At 44.8% G+C, this 18,572-nt stretch overlaps 1 protein-coding gene across 2 annotated transcripts in view; it reads right to left on the bottom strand.

Moving 5' to 3' along the window:
• Nucleotides 1-2,120: 2,120 nt before the first annotated feature.
• MAP1S (microtubule associated protein 1S) overlaps nt 2,121-18,572 on the bottom strand; it is a 30,649-nt gene continuing 14,197 nt past the window's right edge. Inside the window, exons 3-8 of one of the 2 annotated variants that reach the window (XM_030217700.1) lie at nt 9,639-9,721; nt 9,200-9,340; nt 7,353-9,078; nt 5,688-7,310; nt 5,227-5,447; nt 2,121-4,911 (exon numbers count right to left, since the gene is read on the bottom strand). In XM_030217700.1, the coding sequence (XP_030073560.1) occupies nt 4,756-4,911; nt 5,227-5,447; nt 5,688-7,310; nt 7,353-9,078; nt 9,200-9,340; nt 9,639-9,721 (3,950 nt within the window). In that variant the 3' untranslated portion in view covers nt 2,121-4,755. Of the gene's footprint in view, nt 4,912-5,226; nt 5,448-5,687; nt 9,079-9,199; nt 9,341-9,638; nt 9,722-18,572 lie in introns of both variants that reach the window. The other variant, XM_030217699.1, reaches the window with a different exon arrangement.

The following is an 18,572-nucleotide window of genomic DNA, read 5'->3' as shown; positions in this document are numbered from 1 at the left end:
AGTTTACTCCCCATTGTAGATACCAGATAGCATAGCAGCAAAGCTTGTAGAATTGAGGATCAGGAAGAGTGCAGAGGGCAAAGTACTGCATGCTCTCCGGTTCACTACAACACTCCAGTGGGAAGAGAGGACTAAATTTCTGCCCTTTCCCTACTGAACACAGGCACAGGACTACAAGAACAGCTGCAACTGTTCTGATGCTCAGGAATCCAATCCAGATTTTTTTTTTTCAAAGAAGCTCCAAATCACTGCTTCCAGGACCAGCTTATCCATGTAGCACTAGGCAACAGGCTTTAATGCACCACAGGGTAATTAAACCCAACACTACAAAAAGAGCCTTGGAAAAGCCCCTAGTCTCACAATGGAATGAGAGAGGACAAATTACTGGAATGTGAGTTTATTATAAGGCGGGCCAGCAAGAATGGATGCATAGTCAAAACTGCATATAGACACACATCCCTGTTTATACTAACGATCAGTGCAAAGGTCCACAGAGGCTTTTCAGGGGCCTATCTGCGTGGGGCCACAGGGGCCTGGGCCCACGCAGATTTCGCCCTGAACCCCCCCGACCGCCGTCAACCCTCCCCTGCCTACCCCCGCTGAGGTCCGCGTCCTCCGGTCCGGTGCCTTTAAAAATGTTACTTCAGCTGGCAGGGGACCCCCAACCCCCGCCAGCCCAGCCGAGATCTTGTTTTAAGTTCTTCTTCCATCCTTGTGCTATTGAAAACTGCCTGCCTGCATCCCTTCCAGTTTCGGACTGAGCCTGACGTCGCAGCACGTTGACGTCCTGCACGTACAACGTGCTGCGACATCAGACTCAGTCCGAAACTGGAAGGGATGCAGGCAGGCAGTTTTCAATAGCACGAGGATGGAAGAAGAACTTAAAACAAGACCTCGGCGGGGGTTGGGGGTCCCCCACCAGCTGAAGTAACATTTTTAAAGGCACCGGACCGGAGGAAGCGGACCTCGGCGGGGGTAGGTGACGGCAGTAGGCGGGGGAGGGTTGACGGCGGTAGGGGGGGGGGCTATAATGTGCCCCCTCACTCTAGCCCCTGCCCCCCAACCGCCGAACCTCAGATACGCCCCTGAGGCTTTTTACTTAGATTAGTGGCCCTAGGGGAAAAAAAAAAAAAAAAAAAAAAAGTTTACACACCAAAATTGCACTATTTTTTGTGTCCTGTTTGAAGCTATTCATATTCATAGTGTAATTGTGTCTTTAAACATTCAATAAACCGTTTGTGATTTTTCTCCATTTCCCCTATAGCCCTTCCTCCCCTCCCCTCCCCCCCCCCCCAATACATATTCCATTACACACTAACAGACTACACAATCACAGACAGCCCTGCCATCTTGGGGTAAAGTATTATTGCACCCATGAACAGGACTTTCATTACTGCCCAACCCCAAACAGCTGATCTCCACTCACTCTTAAGCATTAGCAAAGCAGTTACCTTGCGAGATGAAGCAGCACATACTAACCTAAACTAGACACATCCTGCATGTCTACAGCACATCACCGCCACTGGAAAATGTACACATCGTTCTAGCAGGTAGGGTGTTTTCTTTCAAGCTGGAAGGAGAAAAGATATTCCTAGCATAGAGTAGGACAGTAGCAGGACGAGTACAAGCCGGTCCTGCCAAACAGAAGCTAGTTATTGAAACCACAGAATCCAGAAACATATAAGGGGAAAGTCATAACCCTGTAATGACTCAATAGCCATTTCATAATTACGATCAGAATCATTCTCTAGAACTCGGAGACATCATGGTCTACCTGCTACAGACACAGCCCTCCCCCCAAACCCACTACTTCTTGCAGCACTAGCCCAAAGGGGCCTCAAGCTGGAAAGCAGGCAGGCAGGGGTTCATGCTTAAACTAAAAACCCTTTCCACATTCCCGTCACTCCCCCAGCCTTACTATTTTACAAACAGAAATATTGCAGCTTGCATTTCCTCACTGGTGTAGTACGATACCATTAAGCCAGTGGTTCCCAAACCTGGTCCTGGAGGCACCCCAGCCAGTCAGGTTTTCAGGATACCCACAATGAATATTCATGAGAGAGATTTGCTCACACTGCCTCCACTGTATTCAAATCTCTGATGAATATTCATTGTGGATATCCTGAAAGCCTGACTGGCTGGGGCACCTCCAGGACCAGGTTTGGGAACCACTGCCTTAACCAGTACATATGTAGAAAGCACAGCAGATGTGAGCTTCCCCCACCACAACAGCCACGCTTCTGACACCGTACCACAGCAAGTGCCACCCACTAGTACAATGCCATGCCAGGGAAAATCAAGACATGTACTGCCCCACAGACATCTCACACATGCCAGCTGAGAGAATGGACACATAATTCTATTTATTAGTCAGTGGGTGACAAACACCAAAGTAGACATTTACTTGCTTTGAGCTACAATAAAATCTTCTGCCCATGTTTCTCTCCCACCTAGCAGAGTGCAAGTTTTTCTCTTCTTCTTCAGATCTGCTGCAAAGTCCGACAGTTTGAACATGAGACTCCAGACCACACTAGGGTCAGCAATGCTACACCACTGTCCAGCCCCTAACATACTGAAAAAAAAAAAAAAAAAAAACTACTCAAGACTAAAATTAGTGTTCAAGCAGCAGCTGGGGGGGGTGGGGGGCACACACTTTGGCTTTCATTTCCTTTGGCCTAGAAAAGAGCATAGTTCCTACAGTACCATAAGAGACCGGGGTCTTTTACCCTTAAAATTCCTATACCTATTCCTTCCACCCACCCCATCCTCTCACGAGTCTGAACTGAACACTGCTTCCCTTCATTCAGACCCTAAGCAGCATCTCTTCACATGGATAGATTTGGGACATGTTCTTCACAGCAGCCCCAGAGGCATGGAGTCTTCAGTTTTAAACAAGGCCTGCTGCTCTGGAGATTCTCAGCACAACCACCTGAAGACAACCCTCATCCAACCCCAAATGTTTCTACCCACTGCCCTAGCTAGAAACTGCAAGCTCTGAAGGAAAAACCCACCCTTCTTTTTTGAAAAGCCAAGATCAAAACCTGGAGAAAGGCATACGAGAGGATTAGACTCAGTTCCCCACCATAGCACGCAATTTGGTTGACTTGGGAGCAAAAGTGCACCATCCAGAATGCCTGCTGCAGGTTGAGACTGGGCACCAGCAATACCCAAACGCAGTGCTCCCATGCACGAGTTGCAAATTGAAGGATGCTCACCCTCGATGGCCATGCTCACTCAGCGTCCGATAGGACTTTCTGGGTTGAAGCCTTGCCTCTGTGCCATAACCATGTAACTGCTCCCCAGCCATTGCTACACTGTACATCACTATATGCCAAACCCCAGTTGATTTCAAGTCCACAGGTAATTTACTGCAGCAAGAATGTCTAGTACAATAACCCTGGGGTAGATGATAGGATATTTGACCCTCAAATAGTAGGGAAGTTATACAGCAATGTTAAAGACCACTTCAAGAGTGAAGCAGACTGTACTACAGAGAGACGTTCAACTATAAAAGCCTGGGAGCACACTATCCTACAGCTGTCCTTGGACAAAAAGCAGAGGTCATTTTTCACCCATAGGACTGAAGGACATGGTCCCAGATCTGAACAGAGGGTCAGGTCACACTAACACTTCAAGTAAGCTCTCCCCTCTCTGCTTCTTCCAAACTGCAGCGAGCAAAGACTGCAGAAAGAAGTGAGCCCATCCCCCTAGGATCTGTGTTATTGGTAATCAATTACCCTATTTCCTATTGAACTGTTTGTACCTCTCTTTACATGATTCTGCTAGAACAATCCTCTGGTAAACCTTTATAAGTTTGTCCCCTAGGCCCAGAACCAGGCTGACCAAGAGCAGTGGAGATACTATTTATATTATGTATAATTATATCAATCATTTTAAATCTTTATATGTGCTATCCCAACAACTGCATTCAGTACATGAAATCTGACTCAAATAGTAACACCTAAGTCATACTCATTAGGGGAAATGAATTAAGACCGTTGGGAATAGGCCCAGAAGCCTGGAGTTTTCCTTTCCACAGTCAGGTCAATATCATCCTATAGGAATTTTCAGCATGCATGGCAAACTTGCCAGTTTACAAAAAAATACTTCTATTCAAGTATCTGCTCGCTTCACATGATGTATTTTGATGTGTAACCAATAGTTTGATTCTATTGGAATCCATCTTGAACTGTTCTGGGAAGAGGCCTATAAATTAAGGAGAAGGGACAGTCCATGCACCACTGCTGCTGCTGCTGCTCCTCTTGGATATCACAGGCCCAACATTTCATAACTCACCCGGCTGAAAGCTCTCCAGTCCACCTCAATCCCCACCAAAGCTGAGTGAGTAATGCCCACCATTTACAGTGCAGCTTCTGATTCTTCACTCCAGAGTTTGGGGCTAGCTGTAAGATCAGCGAACAGATAGAATGTGATACACCTCACTTTATGAAATGTGAAGAAGTGCAGGTGGGAAAGGCTACTGCACTACAGTCTATGTGAAGACTTGTATTTTACAGAAACATAATACAGTAAGTGTTTGTATCTCAGATGTCCCCTTGTGACTGGAGGTGGCTACCACTTATTTCTTTCCAGTCCACAATTGGCCCCAGGTATGAGATAGAACAGCAGCCATACAGTGAGAACAGAGAGTCATGGACACTTCATCCCAGTGGAGGTGTCACCTTCCACTAACGCCTATCCTTCAGAGCACGAGTTGGAAGGGATTAATGTCTGCCCACGGCTGGCTTTAGCCCATCAAAATTCCACTTTGCAGGCTGGGAAAGTCTCATCTTGCATGGTGACTGTGCTGTTGCTTCCTACTACAGTGACCCCCAGCTCCTGCTGCTGCTCATGCGTGTGCTGATACCAGTCATGCATGACCAGCGAGTCAAAGGTTGGGATCAAGGTCACCTGGAAGACAAGGAAAGAAAAAAAAAAAAAAAAGGATGTTGAAGACTCTGCTGGTACATTTAGAAGACAGACAATACTTCAGCAGCAGCCTTTCCAAAAAAGGCTCCTCTCCCCAAATGACTGGCTTCAATATCAGATTTTAACACCAAAAATATTACAAACAAGGCGTTATACCAAACCGAATTCCAAAACCAGCAAACAGTTAAATTTTAGACGTGTTTTAGCTCAAAAGGAAGTTTGATATTTAGAATATGCAGACGCACAAGATTTTTTTTTTTTTTTTAATACACCCTCAGCACACTAAATCAGGCTTACCTCAAGATCATGCTTCCAGTGGCTCTTGCCTCTTAAGAGTGCATCCAGGATGGATCTCATGGTGTCGATCTTCACATGGTCCTCACCACTGAGGACATAGCAGGCAGAGCGGACACGCCTGAAAAACTCTTCCTCCACAGTGCTGCTGCTGCACGAGCCAGGTATATAAGCCATGTCCAGGTACACAGGGGATCCTGGTGGGAGGGTTGTGGCACCAGAGACTAGTTTGAGACCAGTTTGGGGGGAGGGGGGGAAAAGAACAGATCAAAACAGTTCAATAAACTAGGCTCCCCATCATCACCACTGCCCCTTCCTCTCCCCCGCTAAGTGCAAAGACAACATCAAATCACCCTTTAACCTCCCATCAATATCGAAGGAAGGAAGGAAGGATAGAAGGAAGGAAGGAAGGGGGGTAGGGCCTCAGCACAGGACAGACAAGTGGGAAGAAGGGGAGCACTTACCCTGACTGCCTGCCTGAGAGGATCGAAAAGTGCCAGAAGCTTTGCCAGAGGTCAAAGTGCCAGCTACTTGGAGAGATTTCCCCAATGGCTTGCTTTTGCCGATAGCAGATGGCTTGGCTGCCTTCTCTCCTGCTTCTCTTGACAAACCCTGTGGACCTTTAGCTTTCGAGTCCAGAACAAACTGTTTAGAGACCTCTGTTTTCAGGGATGCAGAGGTGGGTCTGGAGAGCTGTTTTTTAATCTTCCCTTTCTCTGTTGAGAGTGTTGCTGGATCCATCATGCAAACCCCTGGCTGTGGCTGGCGGGGGACAGGGTCTTTCATGGGCATTGGAGGTGGGTCCCGAGATCCAAGAGAGGATTTGGGTGGGTTTTCAGAGTCCTCATCAGAGTCTAAACCCCCATATGTTGTGATGGATGGGCAGTCCTCGGTGCCAGGTGGTATGTCAGAATCTGTTTGCACTGGCAAAGACTCACTGAGAGAGGTTGGAGGCGTTTCGTCTCCCTCCTCATTTGCAGAAGTTTCCTCCTTTCTCTGTGCAAAGGGCATGGCCAGCTCCTGGGATAGGTCACTGTCATTTGATAGGTCCCGGGGGCTGAAGTTCATAGAAGGTGAGACCTCTTGCCTCGGGTGTTCAAACTCACATGGAGATACCAAGCACAGGTCAACATCATGGGGTGATTCAGAGTGGTTCCCAGTTCTGCGCACAATAGGTGCTTCCACACCATCAAGTTCTGCCAGTGTAGAGTTCTGGGAGGACCGGATTGGCAGGGTCATTTCACCTTTGGCTGTCATGCCTTCGTGCTCTGGTGTCATCCCCTCTGAATGAGGCCCGTTCCCTTCCTCCTGGGAAGATTCACTCACAGGTGGAAGAATCTGTTCAAAGGACACAGACAGCGACTCATCAACTTCTGTTGAGTGTGGGGATCCTACCTCTGCAGGAAGTGAAGGTGTAGTGATGCTGGGAGACACATCTGGCATGTCATCCTTAAAAGGGCTAAGTAACAGGCAGCCAGTTTGTTTCCCCTGAGAGGAAGTAGAACTATCATGGGAGGATTTAGGGCCAAGACCAGTACCACTACTACAGTCCATTGCTCTCCATGAGTTCTGTTGCCAGATGTTATTTGTTTCTACAATCATGTCATCTTCAGACACATCAACTGGAGACTGGTGAAAGGGGGTTTGTCTGGCACTGGCAGGAGAAGCCATTTCCAGGGTTCTCTCATCAGAACTACCACACAGATCGTCCAATGCTTCCTGGAAGCTGTGATGGACCCCATCTTTCATGCCATTCAGAGACCCAATATCAGCTGGAGTTAAGGCAAAATTGATGCTGCGCTCACCCTTGGGGGTCTTTGTTAGAGGGGATGGAGAACCCAGAACCTTGTCTGGACTTGTCTCCAGGTGTCTGAACTGGTCAGGGCTCTCAATTTTGTCTGGATTAGCCTTTTCTTCTGGATCCAGAGCTTGGCCATCCTCCTGAAAACAGACAGCCTCACTCTCAGCCATGAACCCTTCATCTGCCAATTCCTTTACTCTCTTTCCTTCCAGCTCCACTTTTTTCAATTTCTGCCAGTCGGCAGTCACATCATCTGGAGATGACGACATAGAACCTTCTGTTTTGCCTTCCTTTTCAGAACTATGCACAGAGAGATTCATTGTTTTGCCTTCCTTTACAGAACTGTGCACAGAGAGACTCATTGAGCTAGTGGTAGAATTTATGGTCCGAGACTTTATTGTATTTCCAACTGCTCTGGCTACAGGTACTGGTTCCTTTTTAGGGCCTGGTGTCTCCTTTTTAAGGGTTCCTGCTCTCTTGAGCTCAGCTGGGGCAGAAGCTACCTTTCTAACCTCCTTGGTGACTATCTTTGCCCCCTTTTTATCTTCACTTTTGTCCTCCTTAACCTCCCTTCTTGGTGACTCCATTTTAAGATCTTTCTTGGCCAGCATCTTTCCATCTTTCTTCCCCTCTAACTTTATTTCCTTATCCAATTCCTTCCCATGGATGCTGTCCTCTCTCTTTAGAGTTTTCCTGTCCTTCTCATCCTTGGGTAGGTCCTTTCTGATTGAAGTTCTCTCTTTTGGGACCTTTAACTTTGAGTCACGACTGACTTTTCCTAGTTGCTGCTCAGATTTAGGTTTGAAGTCTTTTGTTTTAATGCTGCCCTCCAGATGGGCAGGGATCTCCTTTGGGGCTCCACTGGACATCCTGGATTTCTCCTTGCCAGGGAGTTTTGTGTCCTTGTCAGCCTTCCCCACCCCTGACCGTGCGTCTGGAAGGTTCAGTTTTGATGTGGATTTGACGCTCTCCTTGCTTTCTGTCCTCTTCGACTTGAGTAGCCCCTCTCCAGCAGCCCCCCCTAGAGCATCCAAGTCTCTCTGAGTTGCCACTGGATATTTCAGAAATTCTAAGTGCTTCAGTTTTTCCAGCCCTTCCAGAATTTTGTTTTGAGGTGTGCAGCCGGGGAATAAGACACGAATGATCTTTTCAGAGGGGTTTGCTGGATGCCACACTAGTAAGGCACAAATAGAGGTCAAACAATGCAGGGGTAAGTTGCCCCCTTTCGGGAAACCATTACCCGTCCATTGCATCAAAAGTTCCAGTTCTCTGCTCCCTTTCACTGGATTTAGAATGTACATTTCCAGACATCCCACTCCCATTTTTTGGAACAAGATTGTTGGCTCAACCGTAGCACTATTAACTCTGAAGAGTGGATTGGGTTTAATGCCCAGTTTATCAAGGCAACTCAGAACCATACCAACTTCGTCACAGCTTCTCAGAACTTGTGAATGCTCTTCCAAATTTTTCAGTTTCTCGGACACATTAAGAAAAACCACTCCAAGCTCAGGAGAAATGAGGTTTTTCAACCAGTCCTCATTACTTTGGGAACTTTGAGATGGGTCCTCCTCACGTTCTGCTATCTTCCGCTGGAGCAAACTATTAATTCCTAACAAATTATCTGTCCCAATATGGGTCACCAAGATGGAATCTATCCGATCTAAATGACGCACTAACTTCCAGAAGGAAGATTTGGCATTGGAACCTCCATTAACCAAAATGTTAAACCCGTTGACAGCAAAGAAAGCAGAATCACCCCTGCCACCTGGGAACACATAGCAACAAGGTTTCGGCAGCTTCAAGAAGCCCACAGTGGTTGGTGGCTCAAGCAGCTGAAATGGAGATTGCAGTTCCAAAGATTCTGAGAGATACTCTGTAAACTCCTGAAGACCTTCCATCACAGGCAGCACACAGCCCGGGTTGAACTTGAGGTCAATGAAGTCCTGGAGATTATACTGGTCCAGGCCCAAGTCTTTCCAGTCCCCAAAGTCCGGGCAGGTGACAGTCAAGCTCGCTTTGGTTAAAGGGTCTGCAGAACTTAGCAAGTCACCAATCTGAAGAAAATAAATCCAACCAAAAAAAAAAAAAAGAAAAATTTGTTAATGAATAGCAATAGCGACCGGTCCTGAGTACCTATCAGTTTACAGCAAGCACAGGATAGGAGCTGATGCTCACCTCTCTATCACTGAAGATCTGGATGAAGTCCTGTAGTGAGAAGCATCCTGTCTGCAGATGCAGCTCCCCAGTCTCCTCAACGTAAGGCCCAGCAAACACCAGCAACTTATACTGGGAAGTATCAATGATTAGGTTACGAATCTGAAGAAGAAAAAGAACTGCAGTGAAGGAAGAAGCCCCAAGAAATAATCAGCTACATCTGGTATTAAAAAAACTGTCAAGAAATTCAATGCGTTTGGTTCCATTTCTATAAGCAGCACTTGGCTGGCAAGGGATAATCCCCCTGCAGCCCCTGAATGAATATAACTAGAGGAGCCGCAAATTTCACAGAAGGACCTAAAGGAAAAGAGGTGGCTGCCTTTTCTGCTTTCCACTTCCTGTATCTCTCTGCTAGTATCAGTAATCGTATTATACTCCCTTTCACTGCCAAGGCACTGACCTCATTGGCAACCGACTTGTCAGAAGGATTCAACAGAACCAGGGTCTCCAAGACATCCCCTTGATGGTGAAGGCTCTGTTGTCCTGCACAAGAAAAGAATAGCAGATGTGTCAGGGAACTGTCTTGGTCACAGCTGGGGATTTATGGGGGTGAGGGCGAGGTGGTAAAGGTTTATATCTATACGAAATATGTGTCCACTATGCCCCTTAGTCCTAAAAGACTGATCATTTCAGCAGCCTCCCTCCTCCCTTTTTTATTTTTTTTTAGTTCTGTCATCTGAAGAGTTTTTTTTCCTGTGCACCAATTACAGGCAAGCAGAACATGTATTAAAACTAGTAAGAAGGTTTTGCTCCCCCACCCATTTCACTACTGAAAAGTAAACTAGAGATAGATTCCTTTATACTAGCCTGGAAATGTTATATTGGAGGGATGGGGGAATAAAGGAGGTGGCACCAATTAGATCACTGGTGGTGAAGGAAGCTTCCAGCAGGTAGCACACAAAGTTAGCGCGCGCGCGCACACACACACACACACCTTAAAGCTGAAGCTGCATAGCCTCTGGCATGACAAACTGATCCGTAGCTAGCCAGCAAAACTTCCCTAGGGTGGCATGGACATACAGGAGGGAGGGGCCCAGCGGGAACCAGATACAACTGCCAAAACAGACAACGGATCAAAGCCAGAAAGAAGTGCGTTCCCCTTCCCAACAGAAAGGGAACCTTTTGTTGTCAGCCACTCAAAGGACCCTTCAGCATTCTTGTTTCTAGACAACTCCACAGTGGAAATATCCCCAAAGCAGGGCACCACAGAAGCAAAAAACCATCAGAAAATGTTGAACAGGCTCATGCCATGCTTCAACCTCCTCAATAGACAGGACACATGGATGAGGGAAAACAGCAAATAGAAAACTTGCAACCATGACCAGTTCAAGAGAATATCTTGAACATCAACGTGAGTGAGCAATCTGAGCATTCTGGGCTAGTGGTTTGCCCTCTACTCTTATGGCACTGTCTAGCAGAAAAAAGGTAATGACCTCAAGTGACTACCCACCCAGCTCTGGACTCCGGTGCCCCCATCTTTTCAGAAACCAACTACTCCCTTATGTCTGTCCATTTGATGCTCATTAGAAAAAATATGCAGAGCTTCCCTCCTTATGTCTATTTTCATCTTATATTTAGAAGTGAAGCAGTTTTTTCACTGTGGTGGGCTCCGTCTTGGACTGTCCTAAAAAAGCCTAGGCTTCCAGATTGTAGCACTCCCAGGGGAAAACAAGAAGGGCTGACAAAAGGCAACAACATTCTTGTCGAGACAAGCCAGGGTAAACCATTATCTCCTGGAGGCCAAGGATGGAAGAGCACACATCATGGCAAACATTTGAGATGGCCTCATGGGGAGAGCTAGTATTCAGATATTAATTAACATGGACAAATGCTCAATATTGTTTGTTCAGCAAACCAGTTCTTGTCTATTTCTCATTTTATAAAGTTTCTCCAACCTCTGGTTCTATCAATCCCTTCGTATATAAGGGATTCTCCATAATGATGAATTCTTTCAACCGTATCAAGATTGAAGAATGCTTTTTGGTCACGCTTGATGTGGAATGTTCGTAGAAATTGATTCCACTGTTTAATATAAATTTGTGAAGCCTTATGCAACAATTCTCATCGGAGACAAATTCCAGTTGAATTTTTAATGTCCCTGGTTGAAGTCACCTTCACCATGAATTATTTTTGTTTTGATAAAAGATTTTACCAGATTAGAGGGACAGCCATGGGATGTACCATGGCACCATCCATTGCCCAATTTTGAAAGACGTTTTTAACTACATACCCTTACAGTAAAAAAACTACTGGTTTGGAAAAAGGTATAAGCGGTGATGTATTTTTAATCTGGAAGAGAGGAAGAATTGAAGGATTTTTACAATGAACAAGATACAAATACACAATTCAAGAAGGAGTACAGCAGAGAGTAAAATTCAGTTTCTAGACATTTTGATTCTTAACAATGGGCACTTTTGTACAGATGTTTATAGAAAACCCACAGATGCCAAATTACTTAATTTCAATAGTTGTCACAGTGGATCGCTCAGAATAAATCTTTCATATAGCCAATTTTTAAGAATTAAAAGGTTGTGCTCAGAGGCATCCACTTATAAGGAAAGAGCTAAAGAATTGGAGATTTTTGGAAAGAGGATAAAAAGGGTGAAATTCAAGAGCAGATAAGAACTTGACAGAACCGAGAAGAAAAACGAAAGATAAGACAGTTTGTACTTTGGAATTTAAACCATCCCACAAGCGATATTGTAAGAATTTTAAAAACAACATTGGCATCTGGTGCAAACAGATAATGCCTTTTCAAAGAATAACTGCGTACAAAAGAACTTAGATATTAGCATCTTCTTCTTTTAAAAATAGAATGGTTTCAGATGAAGTATCAGTTAGTGGTCACTATCCATGTGGAAACTGTTCAGTCTGTTCAGTGACTAAGAATTGTCTCCGTTAGGCACCCTATGACAAAGAAGAAATGTGTTTTAAGGCATTTCACCAATTGTAAAACCAGTTAGCTATGCCTTCATGTGTCCATGTAATCTTATGTATATAGGTATAAGCAAGCGTGCACTCAGGAGGATAATTGAACACTGCAGTGCAATTAAGAGAACTGGCTGACAAACCGTTAGTTGAACATTCACTATTAATGAGACACAAATTTGAGGAGTACAGACTGTCTTAAACAAACCCAAACTACTACAGCGAATGAGCAGAATTTAAAATTTGATTTTAATACTGTCTTTCCAAATGGTCTTAACAAGGAAATTGACCTGGTAGAGATGATTCTCTATGAGCTAGGTTGTATATATGCTATAAACTATTTAAACTGTACAAGAGAGGACAGAAGGGGAGGGAAAGGGAAATGGGACTTGATATACCGGTTTTCTGAGGTTTTTGCAACTACATTCAAAGTGATTTACATATATTCAGGTACTTATTTTGGACCAGGGGCAATGGAGGGTTAAGTGACTTGCCCAGAGTCACAAGGAGCTGCAGTAGGAATCGAACTCTGGAGGAAAGGAGAAACAGGGGTGATATGATACAGACGTTCAAATATTTGAAAGGTATTAATCCGCAAACGAACCTTTTCCGGAGATGGGAAGATGGTAGAACGAGAGGACATGACATGAGATTGAAGGGGGGCAGACTCAAGAAAAATGTCAGGAAGTATTTTTTCACAGAGAGAGTAGTGGATGCTTGGAATGCCCTCCCGCGGGAGGTGGTGGAAATGAAAACGGTAACGGAATTCAAACATGCGTGGGATAAGCATAAAGGAATCCTGTGCCGAAGGAATAGATCCTCAGGAGCTTAGTCAAGATCGGGAGGCGGGGCTGGTGGTAGGGAGGTGGGGATAGTGCTGGGAAGAGTTACACGGTCTGTGCCAGAGCCGGTGGTGGGAAGCGGGACTGGTGGTTGGGAGGCGGGGATAGTGCTGGGCAGACTTACACAGTCTGTGCCAGAGCCGGTGGTGGGAAGCGGGACTGGTGGTTGGGAGGCGGGGATAGTGCTGGGCAGACTTGTACGGTCTGTGCCAGAGCCGGTGGTTGGCAGGCGAGGATAGAGCTGGGCAGACTTATACGGTCTGTGCCAGAGCCAGTGGTTGGGAGGCAGGGCTGGTGGTTGGGAGGCGGGGATAGTGCTGGGCAGACTTGTACGGTCTGTGCCAGAGCCGGTGGTTGGCTGGTGGTTGGGAGGCGAGGATAGAGCTGGGCAGACTTATACGGTCTGTGCCAGAGCCAGTGGTTGGGAGGCAGGGCAGACTTATACAGTCTGTGCCCTGAAGAGCACAGGTACAAATCAAAGTAGGGTATACACAAAAAGTAGCACATATGACTTATCTTGTTGGGCAGACTGGATGGACCGTGCAGGTCTTTTTCTGCCGTCATCTACAATGTTACTATTGGGCATATTTTCAAAGCACTTTGGGAGGCTAAGTTCCATAGGTTTCTATGGAACTTTGGAAGGCTAAGTGCTTTGAAAATATGCCTCTATGTAACTCAGTTCCCCAGGATCCACTGCACTAACCACTAGGCTATGAAGATATAAATATTTTTCATTTACATTACAGGATTTCATAATGGTCCTCTCTTTTTGTACCAAAGTGTTATATCCAAAGGGACACATACTTATTTGCTATATATTTGCATCATAATCAGTTTTCAGCTTCTGTGGACCATTCCTTCGTGATTATCCCACACATTTTTGAATTATGTAACTTTTTTTTTTTTTTTTTTTTAATCTCCACCACCTCCCGATGACATTTTTCCTGAGTGAATTAAGAAAACTATTTGAACTAACATACACAGTAAAACAGGAAATAACGACAGATAAAGACCTGTACGGTTCATCCAGTCTGCCAACAAGAAACTCATTTTACATGGTATGTGTTACTTTATATGTATACCAGAGTTTGATTTGTCCTTGCCATTCTCAGGGCACAGACCGTAGAAGTCTGTTCAGCACTCTTCTTGTACTAAGTTCTGAAGCTAACGTCGAAGACCCTTAAAATTTACACTCCAGCCCATCCCTATCTATTCAGTCACAATCAGGGTGTAGACTGTAGAAGTCTGCCCACCATCGGTTTTGTTTCCCCAATTACCGGCGTTGCCACCTAATCTCCACTAAGATTCTGTGGATCCATTCCTTCAAAACAGGATTCCTTTGTGTTTATCCCATGCATGTATGAATTCCATTACTGTTTTCATCTCCACCACCTCCAGCAGGAGGGCATTCCATATATCCACCACCCTCTCTGTGAAAAAATACTTTGACCTTACTTCCGAGTCTGCCCCCCCTTCAGCCTCAATTCATGTCCTCTAGTTCTACCACCTTCTAGTCTCTGGGAAAGGTTCGTTTGCAGATTAATACCTTTCAAATATTTGAACGTCTCTATCATGTCACCCCTGTTTCTCCTTTCTTCCAAGGCATACATGTTCAAGTCAGCAAGTCTCTCATACGGTTTGCAACGCAAATCCCATACCATTTTTGTAGCTTTTCTTTGCACCGCTTCCAGTCTTTTTACATCTTTAGCAAGATATGGCCTCCAAAACTGAACACAATACTCCAAGTGGGGCCTCACCAACGACTTGTAGAAGGGCATCAACACCTCCTTTCTTCTGTTGGTTATGCCCCTCTCTACGCAGCCTAGCATCCTTCTGGCCATGGCCGTCGCCTTGTCGCATTGTTTCTTCACCTTCAGATCCTCAGACACTAACACCCCAAGGTCTCTCTCCTGAGTTGAGCGTACTAATCTCTCCCTTCCTATTCAGTATCTCTTTAAGGTTTCTGCACCCCAAGTGCATCACTCTACACTTCTTGGCAGGGTGTTCCTGTTGGGCAATTTTTGAGACTGAGGAGAACATCTCTACAATTTTAAGATCCAGGCACTTGATACGATGGCTAGATTCAGACAACAGGGATATCCAATGCGCATTCTTAAAAAAGTATATAAAAGAGCGTGCTATGCGCATAGACCCCGGTTATTTTCTCCAAGGCAGACATCTATGGTCAATCAGTTAGCATGTGTGCTTCCTTTCTCCCATTGTGCTCCACAAATCGGGCGTTTAATACATAAATATTGGCACGTGTTGTCTGTACATCCAGTGTTCAGCGAGCGCCCCAAAATAGCCTACTGCCGTAAGTCTAATTTGGGTGAATTGTTGAAGCGTCCTTCATCAAGAAGTTTTGATGGCCACCATTCCCCGTGTGGGAGATGTGTTTATTGTAAGTTCTCTATGGACACTACATGGGTGCCTATCCCCGCTTCTGGCATGCCTTTCTATTTAAAATCTAAGACGACCTGTAATAGTGAAAAGGTAGTATACTGCATCATATGCCCTTGTATGCTCTACTATACTGGGCACACGAAAAGGAAGCTTAAAAATAGATTAGCAGAGCATGTAAGCAATATTAGGAATGGTAAAAAGGAAACTCCTTTAGTCACTGGCTCACATTGATTTAAAATGTGTGGTTTTGGTGCAGATGGAGGGTTTTGCCAGAGGAGGAGGGGATTCAAGCACCACGCTGTTCAATATTGAGCAACGGTATATTTACCAATGGAATACGGTCACCCCAGGGGGCCTTAATCTTGAGGTCGAATGGCTGTGAAGAGAGCACATCACGCTTTGTGGGCGGGGCCAGGAGTTATATAAAGGTTCTGGTGGAGCAATAGTAGTATAACATTTTAGGGCAGTGCTCCGCAACTCATGCCTGGAGTTAAGTCACAATGGTAAGAGCCTATCTATGTTGATATTAATATTACATTGAGTATGAGCTATTAATAGATATGAGATGTGTCTATTTTCTTGCTATACATAAGTATATATTTTTTGTTTTATGCAGTATGATAGATTTATGGTTCCTCCTGATGAAGGAAGAGCGAAATGCGGTCTTGCATTGAGGAACAGAGGACTATAATGAGCGTGGAAAAGATAATCAGCTGAATTGATCTACTGTGCATATATTGCTTTGATAGCCTTCCCTTGACAGAACAAGGCTTCACACCTGGGAAAGCGTGGTGCTGTCTGATGTATTTTTACACAATCTGGAACAGTGGATTATGAAAAACAGAGGCTTTTTAATGAAGCACTATTGAACAAGGTTTGCTGTATTATGAGAAGAGACATTCCACGTGTATATTGGACTATTAAGATCATATAGTGCTTTTCTGTTCAGATTGATGATAATCTAATTGTTACTGTAAATTTTTAATAGAAATACACCAGGTATGAATGCTGTTGTGTGAGTGGATGTGAGTTTCGAAGTATTAGTTTAGTTCTTTCATGGACACGTTTAATAAATTACATTTATATAGTCATGAATTTGGAGTATTGAGTGATTTAGTGATTTATTAACTTTTAACTGCCAAACCCTTGACCATTCTTCTAAGGTTCGGAGATCCTTTCTCATCGTTTCTACTCCCTCCAGGGTATCCACTCTATTGGCTATTTTCGTGTCATCTTCAAAAAGGCACACCTTTCCTTCTAGCCCTTCAGCAATATCTCCCACAAACATATTAAATAGAATAGGCCCCAGCACCGACCCCTGAGGAACTCCACTGCTCACCTTCCTTTCCTCTGAGCGGATTCCATTTACCACCACCCTCTGCCACCTGTCAGTCAACCAGTTTCCTATCCAGTTCACCACTTTCAGTCCTAATTTCAACCCTTTCAGCTTATTCACAAGTCTTCTGTGGGAGACCATATCAAAGGCTTTGCTGAAATCCAAATAGATTACATCTAGCAAACATCCTTCATCCAGTTCTTTGGTCACCCAGTCAAAGAAGTCAATAAGATTTGTTTGGCAGGATTTTCCTTTGGTAAAGCCATGTTGCCTCGGGTCCTGTAACCCGTCGGCTTCTAGAAAGTTAACTATCTTTTCTTTCAGCAGCGACTCCATTATTTTTCCTACCACAGACATGAGACTTACCGGTCTGTAGTTTCCCACTTCTACCCTGTCTCCACTTTTGTGAAGAGGCACCACATTCGCTCATCTCCAACCCCGCAGAACCTCTCCCATCTCTAAAGATCTATAAAATAAGTCTAAGAGGTCTTGCCAGTACCTTTCTGGGCTCCCTCAGTATCTTGGGATGTATCCCATCCGGCCCCATAGCTTTGTCCACCTTCAGATTCTCCAGCTGTTTATAGATTCTTTCTTCTGTAAACGGTGCAGTATCCACTCCATTCTCAGATGTTCCCTTGGCAGACAACCGCAGTCCTTCTCCAGGATTTTCCTCCATGAACACTGAAGAGAAACAATTGTTTAGCACATTCACTTTATCTTCATCACTCTCCATGTAGCCACTCTCATTATCTTTCAGTCTCGTAATTCCATTCTTATCTCTTCTCCTTTCTCCAATATATCTGTAAAAGGTCTTGTCACCTCTCTTTACACCTTTAGCCATTTTTTCTTCCGCTCGCGCTTTCCCTAGCCGTATTTCCCTCTTCGCTTCTTTGAGTTTAGTCCAATAATCTTTTCTGTGATCTTCTCGTTGCGTTTGTTTGTATTTCTTGAACAAAGCCTCTTTTGCTCTTATTTTTTAGCTACTTGTTTGGAGAACCATATAGGCTTCCTGCTTCTCTTGTTTTTGTTTACTTTCCTCACATAAAGATCAGTCGCCATATTTATAGCAGCTTTTAGCTTGCAACACTTTTTCCACATCTCCTACTCCTTCCCACGCCAACAGCTCTTTCTTCAGGTATTCCCCCATTTATCAAGATCAGTAAGTCTGAAATCCAGTACTTTGAGTTTTGTGCGTCCGCATTCCACCTTTATATCAAACCATACGGTGTGATGATCACTATTACATAGCTGGCCAGCCACCCGGATATTGGAAACACTTCCGCCATTCATGAGCACTAGATCCAGAATCGACCCTTCCTTCGTGGGTTCCGTCACCATTTGTCTGAGCAAGGCCCTTTGACAGGCATCCACACTCTCCCTACTTCTTTCTGATTTCACAGATGGAACGTAAGAGTTTTTTCCACTTGTCTTTAGTTAGTTCTGGGACTTTCCCTGAACTGGAATACATGCTATGCAAATTCTGTGATGATTCAAGAGAGGCAAATCTAAATCATCCTACTCCTCATTTACCGTCCTCCGGAAGCTTGATCCAAGGCAGAACCTCTACTTGTAGAGATTACTTCCTCTGCCATGTCACAATTCTGAAGGATTATCTTCCTCCGAGACTTAAACCTACACTGGGAAAATGATGCAGACACCAGTTTCCACAACTTCAAATCATTCCTGAAGGACTGCAAACTAACTACATTCTCTGAGGGTACAACTCATGAAAAAGGACTTCATGACATCCTATCCCAATAACTTGATTAGTTCATTCAAATGGAAACCAGTACCATGGTCTGACCATTTCCAACTGGATTTCACC

This window comes from Microcaecilia unicolor, chromosome 11, assembly GCF_901765095.1.
Source record: "Microcaecilia unicolor chromosome 11, aMicUni1.1, whole genome shotgun sequence".
Lineage (NCBI taxonomy): Eukaryota > Metazoa > Chordata > Amphibia > Gymnophiona > Siphonopidae > Microcaecilia > Microcaecilia unicolor.
The sequence above is the reverse complement of the archived record's forward strand: the minus strand, read 5'-3'. Positions and strand labels throughout refer to the sequence as shown.